Source organism: Gymnodraco acuticeps, unplaced genomic scaffold (assembly GCF_902827175.1).
Source record: "Gymnodraco acuticeps unplaced genomic scaffold, fGymAcu1.1, whole genome shotgun sequence".
In the NCBI taxonomy this organism is placed as follows: domain Eukaryota; kingdom Metazoa; phylum Chordata; class Actinopteri; order Perciformes; family Bathydraconidae; genus Gymnodraco; species Gymnodraco acuticeps.
In genome coordinates this window covers 70,542-87,796 of record NW_022990945.1, presented here as the reverse complement: position 1 = coordinate 87,796, position 17,255 = coordinate 70,542, and the positions used below count along the sequence as shown (strand labels likewise).

Genomic DNA, 17,255 nt, shown 5'->3' with positions numbered 1-17,255 from the left:
ATGGTTCACACTCTGTAGTCTGTTGACAAAGGCCTATAGTTTACTAGATGAGAACTTTATGCAGAAACTGTACATAATTCAAAAATAGTTGAACATAGAAAATTGTCCATTGTGTACACACAGACTTTACAGCAGTTTGTATCAACACACACACACACACACACACACACACACACACACCACACACACACACACACACACACACACACACACACACACACACACACACACACCACACACACGCACACACACACCCTGTGCTCACTGTCTCACAATGTGTTGCTGTATAACGTCGGCCTGCATGTGCTTCTGATTAATGCAGATGGAACTCGGCTGAGTTCATGGCTGCTACCTCTGTCAGAAGTAATGATGCTACATCCCTACACACACACACACACAACACACACACACACACACACACACACACACACACACACAACACACACACACACACAACACACACACACACACACACACACACACGCACACACACACACACAAACACACACACACACACAACAGGAATGGTCCCGCAATGCATCACTGTGAACATTAAGTGATGATGAAACACAAGCAAACAGGGATTTGAGACACAGACACACACACACAGCTCCAGTGTGTTGTCAGAAGGGGAGGGGGGGTGATGGGGGGAGATCGGAGGGGTGGGGGGGCACTTCTCTTCATTTCTAGGTGATTCACGTTTGAAGTGGGCTTGCAAAATTGCTTTATGGAAAGTGGTGAGCGGCTCGGCGGGAACATTAGGCGAGGAGCAGCGGGGGGGCCGGCGTTTCATTAGGGAGCTCTACTCCGCCTTTATTACCTGGATTTGGAGTTTTATGGTTATCATTATTTGCGATAGAATTATTATACGCATATATCTGCTCCTCAGCTGTTTGGGTTTGGGACACTGGGACATGGCGTCTGAAAGAATGCTTTCTGTGGTGATCTGTACAAGGTTAGCCATTTGTTCCCCTGTGTGAGTGTGAGTGTGTGTGTGTGTATGTGTGTGTGTGTGTGTGTGTGTGTGTGTGTGTGTGTGTGTGTGTGTGTGTGTGTGTGTGTGTGTGTGTGTATGTGTGAGCTCAGACTGTGGTTGTGCTGTCTTCTGGTCCTGCGGCCTCAGCTGGTGGAGCATCAGAGGTGGTGAGGGGGGGGGCGGCTGGCGTTGACGAGGCAGCGCTGGGTGATCTCTGACTGAAGCCTGGTCTGAGTCTCCAGCAGAAACTCATCCTGTGGATTACACAATCACAACCATCACCACCAGGGAAAGACCTGCAGGAAACACCCATATGTTTTTAATCGAGTCCTCAAACCCTGAAGTGAGTCAGCATTTTACCACTTCCTGTTCCCTCGTCTCAAAGTCAATGATTTTCTCAACATGTTTGTGTCATGAAAAAACATCTATGGTTAACGCAAGTTTAAGAGATTTTAACATTTTGTTCTAAAACATAAAATACGTCAGTAAATACCTCACTGGTGAATGTCCATAGCGTCCATGTTTCATAAAGAATTGCAACATTTTGACAAAATAAACTACTAAACATCCTCACATCAACACGAGTCGGTCTTAAGCTAGCGGTAGTGATGTGCAGCATTTATGTATATTTATATCTTTGCCAATTGCATTTACACTTCTAAAATCATAAAGTAGTGTTAATATGTGGAGATTATCCTGCTGAACAAAACATATTCTTGCAACAGATCTTATTTTCTGCCATGTTCCGAAATCCAATGGAAAAATCCCATCGTTTTTTTTCGGGGGAGCCCTTGTGATGCTAAATTCTGGCTCGGCCTACAAAGATATGTCAACTTTGCACCAGTAGCGTAGGCAGACATTTACTTTAGAGCGGGCTTGTATAAAATAGGGTGGACCAGCTTTTACCAGGGGGAAAAATTACTTTAAGGTAGGCCTTGCCTATAATAATAATATATAATAATTAGGTCCGGGACTCGATTAAAAAAATGTATCTAATTAATTAGAGGCTTTGTAATTAATTAATCGAAATTAATCGCATTTTTAATCACATATAAATATTTGACCTGAGAACAGTGAGAAGCAATTTTTTTCACATGGATTTTAGTATACCATTAGGCGCATTCACACCGCAGTACTTTTCCCACAAAGGTTCATGAGAACTTAGTTCATGAGAACTCTTTGAACCTGGGGGAGGATTAGGCAAATGGAGCCGCTGACGTCACTTCTTCTTCTTCTGCTTTGGGTTTACTGGCAGGCCGCAAACCACTTCACGGCGTATACTGCCGCCCAAAGTCCCCGGCCGGAAGTCCCCGGAGTTGGGGACTGGCTTCAGTAGAAGCTGCTGGGAGTCCCAGCAGCCTTCCGAGTAAATCGCCAGAACGCCGACACCTCCTCATCTCCACCGCTCCCATGTTTTATTTTGTGTTGCCATAAATTAGTCTCTCTGCGTTTCTGCGCTGGGCTAATGCTAATGCTAATAATGCTAATGCGAGGATAATAAAATGGCGGCTTCACAACACTTTTTGAGAGTTTTACGGGGCGTGGTTTGCAATCCGCCCAGCCAATCAGAAATATAGCTCTTTTCTCACAAGAGAGCCGTACGAAAGTCCCTGCTCTCTAGCAGCTCTCTGCTCTCTAGCAGGGACTTTCGTGGGGGTAAAAAGGTTCTCATGAACTAATTTTAGTACCGGCTCTTTTTGGTGTGAACGCGATAAAAGAGGCTAACGTCCACGCTAGCTTCCACGCTAGCTGCTATATGTTTTGCATTGAGGTGATACTTGAGGCTTGATGTGCTGCGGTGATATGCAAATTCCTTTTTGCATAATTTGCACACAACCGTGCTCTTATCGACGCTTCCATCCGTCCGTTTTTTAAAACAACATTTCCCACTGTTGTTCACTGTGGTTTGTTGTTGTCTGAAGTCATGAACGTTAGTTGGTGCTCCAGTATAATCGGTACGCCTGAAACTCATCCAGTGAGAAACGTTCCGCGGTGCAAAAATAAGTGCGATTAAAATGCGTTAATTTTTTTAACGCATTTTTGTGTAATTAATTAATCTTAATTAACGCGTTAAAGTCCCGGCCCTAATAATAATTAGGGCTGTCAATTTAACGCATTAATAACGCGTTAATAACGCGTTAATGCAAAAAAAATTAACGCCACTAATTATTTTAACGCGATTAACGCATGTGTATTTTTTTCCTCGGCCGCCCCGTAGTTTCAGAGCGCATCGAGTTTAAAATACCATCTACAAGCTGATGCTGACAGCCCCGCTCCTGCCGCCCGCTTGTGGCAGACCACACTTCCACGGCACCGGCAGGCACCGACTGGCTATTGGGAGGACCGGGAGGGTGTGTGTATGTGTGGCCCGAGCGAGCGAGAGAGAGACCTTACGTGCATTGTTGTTGTTAGCATCTGGTGCTAGCTAGCTGCGCTAACGGATACAAGGAGCTGTTTAAATGAAAACATTTCGCCACAACTGCGCCGAGCACTTGACTTTAAGAGCTATAAAGACACAAAAATAACAAATACATTTAGGCTCCATCCGTATTAGAATCACTTTAGCATACTACCAAACTGTAAACAGACAGCAAAGCTACAAAACAGCATAGCCTACAAACTAATTAGGACACAACCCACATTTTTTAATTAATACCAACCTTGTGCCTCTTCGGGGGGTGCTAAACTTAAACATAAACTTTATCCTTTACTATCTCCGTCTTTATATTTAGATATTACTTTTCTCCGTCGTTGTTTTCCATAGCAACAACAACTTCCTGTCAACAGCGTAAACTCGCCTTCAAAATAAAGGCATCTAAATAAAACAGGAAGTTAACCTAAATTACATTTAAGACATACAACTGCAACGAAAGTAACAAAAACTATGTAATATCCTTTTCAGTTTCACAGAACACAAATTGGGTTATTTACAATCATTAGGTAACTCTTTTATTGCACTAGGTAACAGCAACAATAGGTTGTAGCATTCAAACCTGCTCATGGACTTGCAGTGGTCCTCGCTTTTTTATGTCTCTCCAACGAGTTACGCAGGTGCTTCCAGTCTACATATCCATCCCTCGTAAATGCACCTTCAGCTCCTGGGCTGGGGAAATGTCTGCACATTTTACAGAAAACCGTTACCCTACTTGCACTGTATTCCACCGAGGGAAAATCTTCATACCACCTCGATGAGAAGCACCTTGCTTTTCCATGATTAACAGTGTAGGGGAACTTCTTCAGTTTTGGCTGTGAAGGCGGTTCATCAAGTGCAGACAGATCAGCGGGTAAGCCTACACTGCTTCATGCTGACGACCGGGAGCGGGAGGGAGCACTTCTTGCACCATGGAGCAAGTGGCTGTAACAGTATAGTCTCCGGAGTCAGAGAGCCTGGCCCTGGATCGCTGCTAGAGATGGGTGAGTCCTGATTCATCCGGATCATTAACCCGGATCCTAGTAATGAGCTGGTCGTGACGAGTATCCCCTCTACATTAACCCGAGTCCTTTGAGTCCTACACCTGGTGACGTACAAATTAAAACTATAAATTGCGTCAATCGCTACTCTCCTTATAACATGTCAAATAACATTACAACCCTTTCTGCCTACCCTTTAGCAAGTAGGATAGCTGCCAGAAGTTATCGTTTGGCTCAGGGGACGCGGATCAGTGAAACTTCCTGCAGACTTGTGCGGACTCAGACTCAGAGCCGTAACCGTAGCAGATCCAGAGATCCAGGCAGACTCATCATGCAGAAGTCAACAGCAGACTCAGATTCGCAAATCCTGACTCACTGAATCAAGGGAACTTCCTTCACTTCCTGCAGACTCGTGGGGACTCAGAGAAGTAACCGTATAGCAGATCCAGAGATCCAGACCATGATCCAGACTCGTCATGCGTTGAGGTTCGTTTTCCACAGACCTTATTTCAAGCTATTTTCCAAAATCCTATGGAGAAATCCCATTGCTTTTTTGTAGAGGGAATCCGAGCGAAGCTTACTTCCGGGTTTTAGGATGCGTCACTGCACCACTTGCATAGACTTCACAGCGGGCGGATCCTGTCTTAAAGTCCGCGAAAATAAAGCCCGCCCATTTAGAGGGAAGATATGATTGGTCAATTGTACTGTCATTTGACATTACTCTCTCGTTGAGTTACTGTAGCTGGCCCTCTGTGAATGTAGAGAGGGACCAACAAGCTCTCCCGTCTTCACATAACTCGCAGAGACGGCATTTAACCCTTCACATTCCAACAGAGACTGAACAGACAGATTCAAAGGATTTATTTATTTGAAAATGTTATTTTAAATACAATTAAATCAAGTTATTTTGGTAAAACTAATGAAAAATGTAACAAAAAACATATATTAAAAAAAATGTTTTTTTTAATGTTTTCAAATATTATTTTTTAGAATATCTTAGGCCCTCACAGAGGGCCTAGAGGGCCCTGACGGCTCGCCACTGCGATGAAGTATAACATATTCCTACCGTGAACTCTGTGCTTAGTGCTAATTCAGAGGCTCTGCGTTAGAATTGTGTTTTGTTTCGGTAAAAATGGTTTATATCGTCGGTTAGCTGAGTTTCTTCCAGTTAAGTGGGTATGACACATTCATAGTTTGTTAAATGTTAAGAAGCCCTGAGACACAGTTTTGTGAAAAGAAAGCTTTTAGGTTTAACAGGTTAAAAGGGAAATAAGCTTGGAGGACCAGTGTTTCTCTTCTTAGGAAAGTTCAGGGTTCATGGTTTGAATTCCCACTGGTAGGACGAATATGGTCACACACTTGTATACAATCAGCCAGGGGCGGACTGGCCATCTGTGTGTCCTGGAGAATCACAGAATGGCCGGCCGCCAGCGGGCCGTTTTTCTTTTACACGTCTTAATTTGCGCTGACAGGCGACAGAGGTCTACAGTTTCCCCGCAGCGAGCTCCCCCCCGCCCCCCCGTTGACGGTTCACGAGCGTGCTCTACCAATTGGTGTGGGCTGGGCTGGGTCAGAGTCCAGGGCTGATTTTCAGTCCCACTCCGCCCCCAGCTCATTACATTTTAAATCATTTTGTGCTCAGTCAACATTTTGCCCTGAAGGTGATTTTAACTGAGGGCTCATCCTTAGGTAGAGAATACTAAATGAGCGTCAAATCTATGGCAACCTGCCCAATAGGTTGTTAAATACTGGATCTGTAGTATTGTGTTCAGCTGATGGTGGCACTAAAGCAGGAGTATTGATTTAAACGTCTATCAAATCAAATCAACAGCATGCACACAAATACTCTTTCGAAATTGATAATGCATATTTTTCTTATTATATAGGAAACTATATAATAAGAAAAATATGCATTATCAATTTCGAAATATTTCACTCCAAAAGAGTATTTGTGACTCTCTCTTGTAACATCAATATATGGTAGCAACTCCGCATGAACCTGTGTTCATTTGGAAATGCTTGTCGTACTATTGGCATCATACCCCTGTATTCACAGTTATTCAGAAAGAAACAGCTCCAAACACGTTACAAATCAGTAGCTTGCTGCCAGACTTAATGTGGAGGGAGGAACAGAAGCAGAGAGGAGAGACAGACGGACAATAAAGGACCGAGCAGAGGACAGGAAGTGAGCTTAGTCCTAACTTTCTGTCCCCAGAGTCAGAACTAAACATGGAGAAGCAGCGTTCAGTTATTATGCTCCAAATATCTGGAATAAACTCCCAGAAACCTGCAGGTCCGCTGCAACTCTGACTACTTTTAAATCCAGGCTGAAGACTTTTCTTTTTGTCGCTGCTTTTAATTGAACTATTCATATCTTAGACTGCACTGTAACTTTGATCCATGTACTTTTTTCTTTTAATGTTTAATTGACTGCACTGTAACTTTTATCCATGTATTTTTTCTTTTAATGTTTATTTTATTAGCTTTTCTTTTTAATGACTGATTTTAAATGCCATTTTCTTAATGTCTTTCATTTTTTGTAAAGTACTTTGAATTGCCTTGTGTTGAAAAGTGCTATACAAATAAATAAACTTGCCTTGCCTTGCCTTGCCTTGCCTTGCCTTGCCTTGCCTTGCCTTGCCTTGCCTTGCCTTGCCTTGCCTTGCCTTGCCTTGCCTTGCCTTGCCTTGCCTTGCCTTGCCTTGCCTTGCCTTGCCTTGCCTTGCCTTGCCTTGCCTTGCCTTGCCTTGCCTTGCCTTGCCTTGCCTTGCCTTGCCTTGCCTTGCCTTGCCTTGCCTTGCCTTGCCTTGCCTTGCCTTGCCTTGCCTTGCCTTGCCTTGCCTTGCCTTGCCTTGCCTTGCCTTGCCTTGCCTTGCCTTGCCTTGCCTTGCCTTGCCTTGCCTTGCCTTGCCTTGCCTTGCCTTGCCTTGCCTTGCCTTGCCTTGCCTTGCCTTGCCTTGCCTTGCCTTGCCTTGCCTTGCCTTGCCTTGCCTTGCCTTGCCTTGCCTTGCCTTGCCTTGCCTTGCCTTGCCTTAACTTCCTGCTGGTGGTCAGAGTCACTGAAGCTCTTACAAATATTTGAACAAACTAGGCGGTGTGAAGTGTTTTTTGAAGAACCCTAAAAATATGGCAACAAAAATAACATTTGTATTGGAATAATGGAGCTGAAAATAATGTGTTAGTTACCTTGAAACAATAACAATAAAGAAAAAACGACATACCATAAAATGAAGTTGGTAGTACAAATGTAAGGCAAAACTAAACTAGGCTAACTATTTTAGTGCCTTAAATGGTTAGTGAGTTTGATAGCAGCGGAGGGAAGCTTCTGAAAAAGAGTGAACTTGTGAGGATCTTCAGTGCTGCCTCCTTCTTTTCGTGTTTGTTGTTGTCTGTCTGTCTTCCTGGCTGACCTACTTTCGATTCCCGCCAACTCACCTCCTCAGCTGTTTCTCGTCACTCTGATTCAACTACTCACCTACACCTGCTTATCTACCCGTTCGTCGTCTCACCACAGTGGTAATACGTCTTGGTATTTAGCTCTTAGCAAAACCTAATCTCAGTGTTCCTGTAAATCCTCACCTTAAACTCTCTCTGTTCAGAATCCATCTGCCTACTCCTCTGCCTGCCACGTCCAGCCACCAACCCCTCGCCTGTGTTCCTCCGTGCATCTCCGCACACCTGCTCCAGCCTGCTCGAACTCGCAAACTGGATCCCCGGTTGCGGACCTCCGCTCCACCTCCGAAGATAGGCTACTCCCTGACCCTGGACATTGTGAATATCAATTCCCTCAGCTGTTCAGCATAACCGGTTTTGGAAATACAGCCTTTTTGTTTCTTAAACTTCAGTCTCCTCTCAATAGTGTTCAGTATTGTGGGTTCACACCTGAAAGCTCTCGGAGAGCGTAACAGAACTGTTAAGAAGCCAAACAATGACACATCTCTTTCTCCTGTGTCCAACACAGAGCTAAAAGGAGAATCAATATTAGATTATTGTACGGGGAAACAATTGAAAAGGCGTGCTCATGTCGATCTGTGTCTGTGTTTCCTGTTAATAGGTTAGTGTTTGCCAACATATTTGAAATAGAAACTGGAGGGTGCACTGCCCCCCCAGCCGCCCAAAACAACAACAAAAGAGTGAATATGAGCCACAGAGAATCAAAAGAGGGACCGCAGCTTCGACTGCTGATTGGATTGAACCAAACTAATAATCAACAACAACCAGTGACAAACAACAACACAATACATGATATTACAAGGACATAAAAAGATAAAATAGTGCACAAAGATTTTGCTATTGTTGGCTCTTTCATTTTGCTGTAACAATGTATATTTCACCTCTGTGGGACGAATAAGTTATTCTGATTCGGAAGATCATTTGATCACAGCTACATTTCAACATAAACAAGAAAGATAACTTATTCTCAAGAGAACAATCAATAAACAAACAAACAATGATTTTCATATGCTATTTGTAACCCACAAACAATGTATTTATAACAAAGAAATACATTTAAAAAAATACCCATGACCCCTCTGACTTATTCTGTGACCTCTGTATAGGTCCCTAGCCCGATGTTGGCATACTCCCTTTCTGTCATTACTAACCTTTCCCCACTAAGCACTGTGGCCTCCTTCAAAACAAACCCTCACTTTACAAAAACCTAACTTTTAAGCTACAGCCTGCTCCTCTCACCCTCCTCTCTGTTCACCCTCAGTGGTGGCGGTCTGCAGCAGAGTAGTTAATAAAGAGATTGATTATCGGCCTGTCAGGAAGTGACAGTTGGACAGGGCTGCTCTGCGTGAATGACAGAGGGCAGGCTCACCACGCAGAGGCCCGCTGACACACACACACACACACACACACACACACACACACACACACACACACACACACACACACACACACACAGATACCTATGCCAACACCAGGGGTAGGTGAGGTGGAGGAGGAGGGGGGGGGGGTTGGATGGGTGAGAGGCAGGCATGTGGAGAACAGCAACGCAACCTTCTGCCAGTGGAAGATGGAATGTTTGGGTGTGGCTGTGTGTGTGTGTGGCCTAGCATTACTATACTTGTGGGGACCTAAATCTGTTTACATAGTAACGTGTGGGGACTCGCCTCCCTTATGGGGACACAATGGAGGTCCCCATGAGGGGGATCATTCATTTTAGGGTGAAGACTTGGTTAGGGTTAGGGTTAGGGTAAGGGTAAGGGTAAGGGTTAGGGTTAGGCATGTGTTGGTTATGGTTAAGGTTAGGATAAGTCTCCAGGAAATGCATGTAAGTCAATGTAATGTCCTCTGAAGTGATATATACATGGTGTGTGTGTGTGTGTGTGTGTGTGTGTGTGTGTGTGTGGGTGTGTGTGTGTGTGTGGTGTGTGTGTGTGTGTGTGTGTGTGTGTGTGTGTGTGTGTGTGTGTGTGTGTGTGTGTGTGTGTGTGTGTGTGTGTGTGTGTGTGGGTGTGGGTGTGTGTGTGTGTGTGTGTGGGTGATGTTGAGGTCAGGGTTCACAGCCACTGCCTTCTGGAGTGACAGAAAGAAGTGTGCCAATAGGCGATTTCACATCAAGTACTTTTCCCAGGAATAGTTCCAGGAACTTAGTTCCCCAGAACTTTTATTTCCTGGAACTATCTAGTAAATCGCGTTCACACAAGTCCCTGAGGGAGCCGTTGACGTCACTTCTTCTTCTTCTGCTTTGGGCTTACTGGCAGGCCGCAAATCACTTCACACGTATATTGCCACCCGAAGTCCCCGGCCGGAAGTCCCCGGAGTTGGGGAAGGCTTCAGTAGAAGCTGCTGGCACTCCCAGCAGCTTCTACTGAAGCCTTCCGAGTAAATCTCCAGAACGCTGACACCTCCTCATCTCCACCGCTCCCATGTTTTCTTTTGTGTTGCCATAAGTTAGTCTCTCTCCGTTGGTGCGCTGGGCTAATGCTAATAATGCTAATGCGAACAAAGAAAATGGCGGCTTCACAAAAACTTTTCACAGTTTTACAGGGCGTGGTTTGCAATTCGCCCAGCCAATCAGAAATAGGAACCTTTTCCTCCGCAGGAAAGTACCACCTCTCTAGCAGGGACTGAAAAGGGGTGAAAAGGTTCCCGAAAAAAAGTTCTAATTCCAGATCTTTTTGGTGTGAACGCAAAATCCCAGGAACTATCGGAACTATTCCTGGGAAAAGTACTCTGGTGTGAAAGCGCCTATTGACGCCATACACAGGAGCCAAAGAGGTCAAAGGGAAATCTGGAACACAAACACACACACTGTGTGTGTGTCACTTATCTGTGAGCATGCTGTTGAAACACACACACACACAATATAAACAATCCCATCATACAGCAAATGTACACACTCACATACCAGAACACAAACCCAGGTAACAAGTAACTGCATCTCAAACACACACACATCCAACATTCCAACAAGCAGTGTGTGTGTGTGTGTGTGTGTGTGTGTGTGTGTGTCCACACACCCGGGAGAGACGCTGTCCTCTCCTGCACTGTTGACATACACATATAGTTTTATTTTTCTGCAGTAACTTTTGCAATAAAAATCCGAAAAGAATAATAGTTTATATATGCTTCAATGCTCCTGATTTGTAAGGACTATACTTGATAGAAAATATTACACATTCAGTTCAGTATAATTTTTAAGTATGTATTAATTCGGTAAGGTCGACTTTTGTTGTCACAGGTCGATCTCCCCTTCATCATGTATTGCTGCAAACGGTGGGTTACGTATTGTAACCCTAGTTATATAAGCACAGGTGGAGCCCTCTACTGGACTCTATGGGTACTACCTCTCAACCATACTATGTGAGCATTCATCAACTGAGATATCTATAACCGTAGCCGGACCCCTGGGCAGATTTTGCATCCACAACAAAATTCTGAGTATATATTTAAAGTATATAGTCTACTTCCATTATGAAATCATAGCTGGCCTATGGCATCAGTGCAACACCTCATTCATTGTTGACAGACATGTGCTAAGGAGAAGGAAAAGCCCACACTGGCTGCATCTCACTTCTCTTAACATCAATCCTTGCGTCCCTCACTTGCGTCTTTTCCTTGCCTCTTAGTCCCTCCCACCAGGGAAGCAAGGAAACCACGAGAAGGGAGAAGAAGCAGGGAAATGAGTTTTAAGAGCAATGGGACGTCCTTTCCCCCGGAGCGTCACGTGAGGCAACGTCCGTTTGTGATGACGCCGCACAGCTGATCGTCTGACAGCAGCCAGCTCTGTCCCCGTTATTTTCACAAACAAACATCTGTCTCTCTTTTTATTTGAATGTGTTCATAATAAGAATGAATTAGAGATCTTTTCTTTTCTTTTTCCAATAATTGAATAAAATGATTTGTGACCACTTTGTTGTTCAGATATATCACCTATTTGTAACTAAATGATACATGAATTGAAACAAAACACAGTATAAACTGAGGAGTGACTCCCGTGAGGTTCATGTATTTTCTTCACTCCGCTGGGAAACTGCTCTCAGGTCAAGAAGCATCAGATGCGCAGGGGCGGGGCGAGTGTCTGAGGATTTCATCGAAGGATGGTCTGGTGGTTCCTCTATTATAGCTCCTCCATTATCGCTCCTCGATCCTCCGGCACAAATAAGCGCCATGGGACGCTACTCAAGATGGAGCAGACAGATCAACTTCCGGTGAGACAGAGGACCGAGGAAATGACAAATAAGTAACTTGAGATCGGCCCCATGTTCCCTTTTGTGTTTACTTCCTGTCTGTCTTCTTCTGCAGCTGTATTTAACCTCTTTCCTTCTTTTGCGCTGTTTTCTTGTTCTTCTTCACTTTCCATCTTGACAGTAGACAGGTTAGCCATCATGGAGCTTCACAAATAGATCAAATCAATACTCATAAGGTGTTTTCTGATAGAAAAACAAATGCAATTATGTTTGCCAATTGATGTGACTGCACATGGCCCATTGATCAGAGCGTCCTTAGCAACAGACTGCTATCCAAAAAGAGCACGAGAGAATGTCCAGATTGACCAATCAGAGAGGAGATTTAAACTAAGATGCATCATAACCCCTATTTATCCATACACTACATCCCAGTGGTAAATGTCAGAGTGTCCCCAGCCTGTCTCCACACTCACATAGGACTCATATAACACAGCCAACGTATAGTGAGGCTGTGAGTGGTGAGCAGCATATTCCCCGTAATGAGGCTGACAAGGTGAACACAAAGCAGCAGGCTGTGGCTCCAGCTCCAGGAAGGGAAATAGATCTATCCTGGGTAAACCATGAAAGGTCAGAGGTCATGATGCTCCGTAAAGTGATCTTCAAAATGTTGTATTTATGCCCTGTGTTACTGTCCTAAATATTATGTAGCACTTACAGCATTGGCCAAATGCTATATTTGTACTGTCATCATGAATTTGTTCACTAACAGTGAGCTGTGTGTATCAAAGCCTGAGTCCATTACCATTTAAGTGTAAGCCAAATGTACTTATTTTACTCGAACACTCACTCAGGATAAGTTCGATAAAATCGTTTTTTTTTCTTAGTTAGACTTTTATTTGTAGGTTTTCTAGAAAACCTACAAATAACTTCCAAAGGTCAACTTTATTTCTTTGCATATCATTTTGTTATTATTGTACTAAGTACTACTAAGTACTTGGAACATTTTTGACATCCTCCTGAATCCATCTTTTTCACATACACAGAACACAAATATAAAGGCCACACTTTGGTTTTTGCTCCATTTTCCATGAGCTGAAATCAGAGATCTAAGAAGGTTTCTATGAACACAAAAGGCCTCAAATACTGTGTACAAATGTTTCTAAATCTGTGTCAGTGAGCACTTCTCCTTTGCCGAGATAATCCATCAACCTCACAGGTGTGGCATATCGAGATGCTAAACCTAACCCGGCCACCATGAAGACATCCTCTTGTTTCCTTTCTTTATATCGAGATTTTAGAAAAAACGTCAGCAAATCCCATCAAATAAGAATACAAATGTTTCAGTCGTAGTATCACAAAGCACAAACAGGTTCCTGTATACATTTGCGTGATCATATGATTAAGGGGATACAAAGGGAAAAATATTCATATGACCTTACAATATAACAAAGTTATTTTCTAATGTATTTTTTCTGAGAGGGCTACCTGCAATTTAACAACAAAGAAAAAACATCAGTTATGGCATACAGACGCACCTTCAACACGGTCCATTCATTGTTCCATTTCATTTCCTAAAACGTGTGACTTGCTATTAATAATATTGTGCTGTCTGATTCCTTCTGGTCCTCTGATGTAAATGGCTGCACATCTCATGGGAGCGTGGTGTTGTAATGTGTTACTACAGAGGATGGAGGTGTCAGACTTTCAGCAAAGCAAAAGTAATTTACTGACTCCACAAACACACACACTCCGTCTCCTCATCCACACTACATTTATTTTGCACTTGATCAGCAAGTGGAACAATCAATACCTCTGCACTGAGTGAGTGGACTGCTGAGCCTCGTATCAAGATGGGTTTTCCCTCCCTGTCTTTCACACCCGGAGAGAAGGAATACGAGCGGGGGAGGAGGGGGAGGCGGAGACGCAGATGGACAAGTGCTTTTACGGCTGAGTCCTCCTCTGGCTCGCTGCCACACACACAGACTCTCTTTGTTTGCACGGCTACTAAACTAATAGAGATAAAGGCAGGTTCCTGCTGGCCCTGAATTAGAAAGTCATTAAGGAATATAAACACACACACACGCACGCACACACACACACACACACACACACACACACACACACACACACACACACACACACACATGCACACACTACACACACAGTATTATACTATGTGTGTGTCGATGGCTCCATTTGACAAGTATGTGTGTGTGTGTGTCCCATTATTGCATTACTATATACATTTTCATGAGGGGGTTTGGGACCAACAAGTCAAAAGTCAGGTTCCAAGTCCTAAACTGTGAGTTCTGAGTCTTTAACAAGTCAAGATGCACTTTTTTCAGCTGACACTAAGTCATGCATCAGTAGTTCTTTAATTATATCTCGCTCTTCATTGGACGCTGTCGGATGGTTTGAACAAAGGTTGGGGTTATGTCCACTCGCTGGGAATGAATAGTGGTCAACATTAGCTGATTCAGGGAATCAATTGATTTGTGCAACACCTTTTATACTACTCTTTTAATGTTTGGGGTGGGGCCAAGGAAAAAAGTATTTCAAGCCAATAGCTTCAAGTCCTAGTGAGGCCATGGTGGAGCAGGAATGCTATTTCTGAAGACCAACCTAGAAGTTAGCATCAAAGGGCTCCCTCCACTAGAAGCAATGGGATTTTCACATTGGATTTTGGAATATTGCAGAAAATAAAATCTGTGGCAAAGACTCATGATAGGATACTGCAAAGTCAAGTTGCAAGTGTGTTTTACAATTTGTAAAGGTTAGTCTAAAGTCATCACATCTGTGTCATATGTCGTATGTGCCAAGTCATGTGACTGGAGTCCCCTCCTTCCTCTGGTGGACGGGTTGGTGAGAACGGGAAGGCAGAGAGTTCAGCAGGTGGAGGAACATTATGGATCCAAAGTCCTTTCTCCTTTTCTTCAAGATGAAGGATGAGATGTGGTCACTTCCCAAGCTTAAATGATGCTTTGATACAAATGATAATAATATCATTTGTACTATATTATCATTACTGACAAAGATATGTAATGTTGTAACTGGTACAGCTGCGAGATAGTTGGATCAACAGATCTACACCAACATGTCTGTTCCCATGGTCCTGCCTGACCTTAAAGCTTCTTTTATCTTTTTTATACAAACATGATCATTTATATCATTTGGATTGTTATAAATGTGTTATTTTATTATATTTATCCCCATCAATTCATGGAACATCTGTGAGTCCTGGGGAGAGATCCTCCTCGGTGGCTCTCCCAGAGGTTTATAAAATCATGTAACTGTGAGGTTCATCCTGAGTTTCTCCTTGTTACTGCGAAGGTCTGAGGACAGGTAGGGGTACACACAATGGGATGTGAGGTTCACCCTGAGTTTCCCCTTGTTACTGCTATTTTATAGAGAGACAAGCACAAAAGTCAAAGTAAAAACATCTAAAGACCAACACGTTCTCATCAATGGTTAAGTGGCAGCATTTTAAAAGCTAAATGAACATAACATGAACATAAAGGTGTTGAGATTGTATAAATGTGTGTATTACACGTAACTAATTATTGCACCACTGCTGAGTGAAGATGCAGTGAGTGCAAGAGAGTGTGTACTGTAGAACCAAGTGGAAATACCTAAGTATTTTTAAAGTACCTGGATATTGCACCTCAGTACAGTATTTGAGTTAATGTACTTCAAATAGTTTCACAGCATTAACCACGATCCAAAGAGAGAAGGGATTCAAAGAGAGGAGAACAAGGAACAGATATAAGACAGACAACAAGATGGCAGCAGAAGACAACGGGTCTCACAAGCACACAGGTTTCAATATCAGGAGCTAGTCTCCCCCCCCTCTCTCTTGTCGTCTCTACATTAGTTAAGATGGCTGCCGGTGGCTGCCGAGTGTTTAAAGCTCTCGAGGTGCCGGATGCTAAAAGTAGCTAATTTGTTAGCTCTGCTTTCTGTAAGAAATCCTCACGCATGGAGCCACTGTCACACACACACACACACACACACACACACACACCACACACACACACACACACACACACACACACACACACACACACACACACACACACACACACACACACACACACACACACACACACACACACACACACACACACACACACACACACACACCCTGAGGGGCCAACAGGTCACACTGCAGCTCACACACAGGTGTGTTTTATGCTACATGTTATCTTCAAATGGTCGTAGAGATAAAGTTATAGATAACTTATATTATAACATTTACACTCCCCCACACACACACACACACACACACACATACACACACACACACACACACACACACACACACACACACACACACACACACACACACACACACACACACACACACACACACACACACACACACACACACACACACACACACACACACACACACACACGTGTGAAGCATAACAATACGGATGCCTAAACCAGGCTCAGCCAGCATTAAAATGTGTTCATAAAAAAAGAGAGAACGGCATATGGATCCCCAGCAGAGGCATTCTTATTTCTATCGCTGAAATTCATTACGGATTCTCACAATGAGTGTGTGAGAACTCTGCGTTTGTTCTCAGCTAAACAAAGGCACATGTGCTGGTTTTCAGAGCGGGATGCAGCGCGGCCTGATTTCAAAGGCACAACTTGAAAGACGACAGACAGCTATTTACAATATTTATACATTTAGGATGCTGATACTATGCATATTACATGTCTGTCTTCCACTATGTGTGTGTGTGTGTGTGTGTGTGTGTGTGTGTGTGTGTGTGTGTGTGTGTGTGTGTGTGTGTGTGTGTTACGATGACAACAGTGGGGAAGGGGACCACTGATGAAAAAAGGTTACTTTGGAAATTCTCTGATAATTGGCGCCTTAAAAGGAGCTCATTTTTAACTATGTCACCACGACTGCTCGATGACAATTAATCTGTTTGCGGCTGCTTCCTTGGCATCTGTGCCAATTACTTTATATGCTAATATATGTAAATGACATCTCAGATGCCAGTTTCAAGTGTTATGCGAGTGGCGTATTGTGTCTTTTTTTAAAGTCATATTGTGCTTTAAATTCGGAGGTGTGGAAGTTATTGATTTCCTCTCTGGCTCATAAACACATTTACTGACTCACAAACATCTCCCATCAGTCCAGGGATTTCTGTTTCTGGATTTGTCTCTCGTCATGGACATCAAAAGTATTTAAAAATAAAATATTCATTTACACA

At 43.4% G+C, this 17,255-nt stretch overlaps 1 protein-coding gene across 1 annotated transcript in view; it reads right to left on the bottom strand.

Moving 5' to 3' along the window:
- Positions 1-1,068: 1,068 nt before the first annotated feature.
- si:dkey-288a3.2 (protein phosphatase 1 regulatory subunit 37) overlaps positions 1,069-17,255 on the bottom strand; it is a gene marked incomplete at its 5' end in the record, with an annotated part of 80,758 nt that continues 64,571 nt past the window's right edge. Inside the window, one exon of the mRNA XM_034234786.1 lies at positions 1,069-1,230. Coding sequence (XP_034090677.1) covers positions 1,135-1,230 — 96 coding nt within the window. The remainder of the gene's footprint in view (positions 1,231-17,255) is intronic.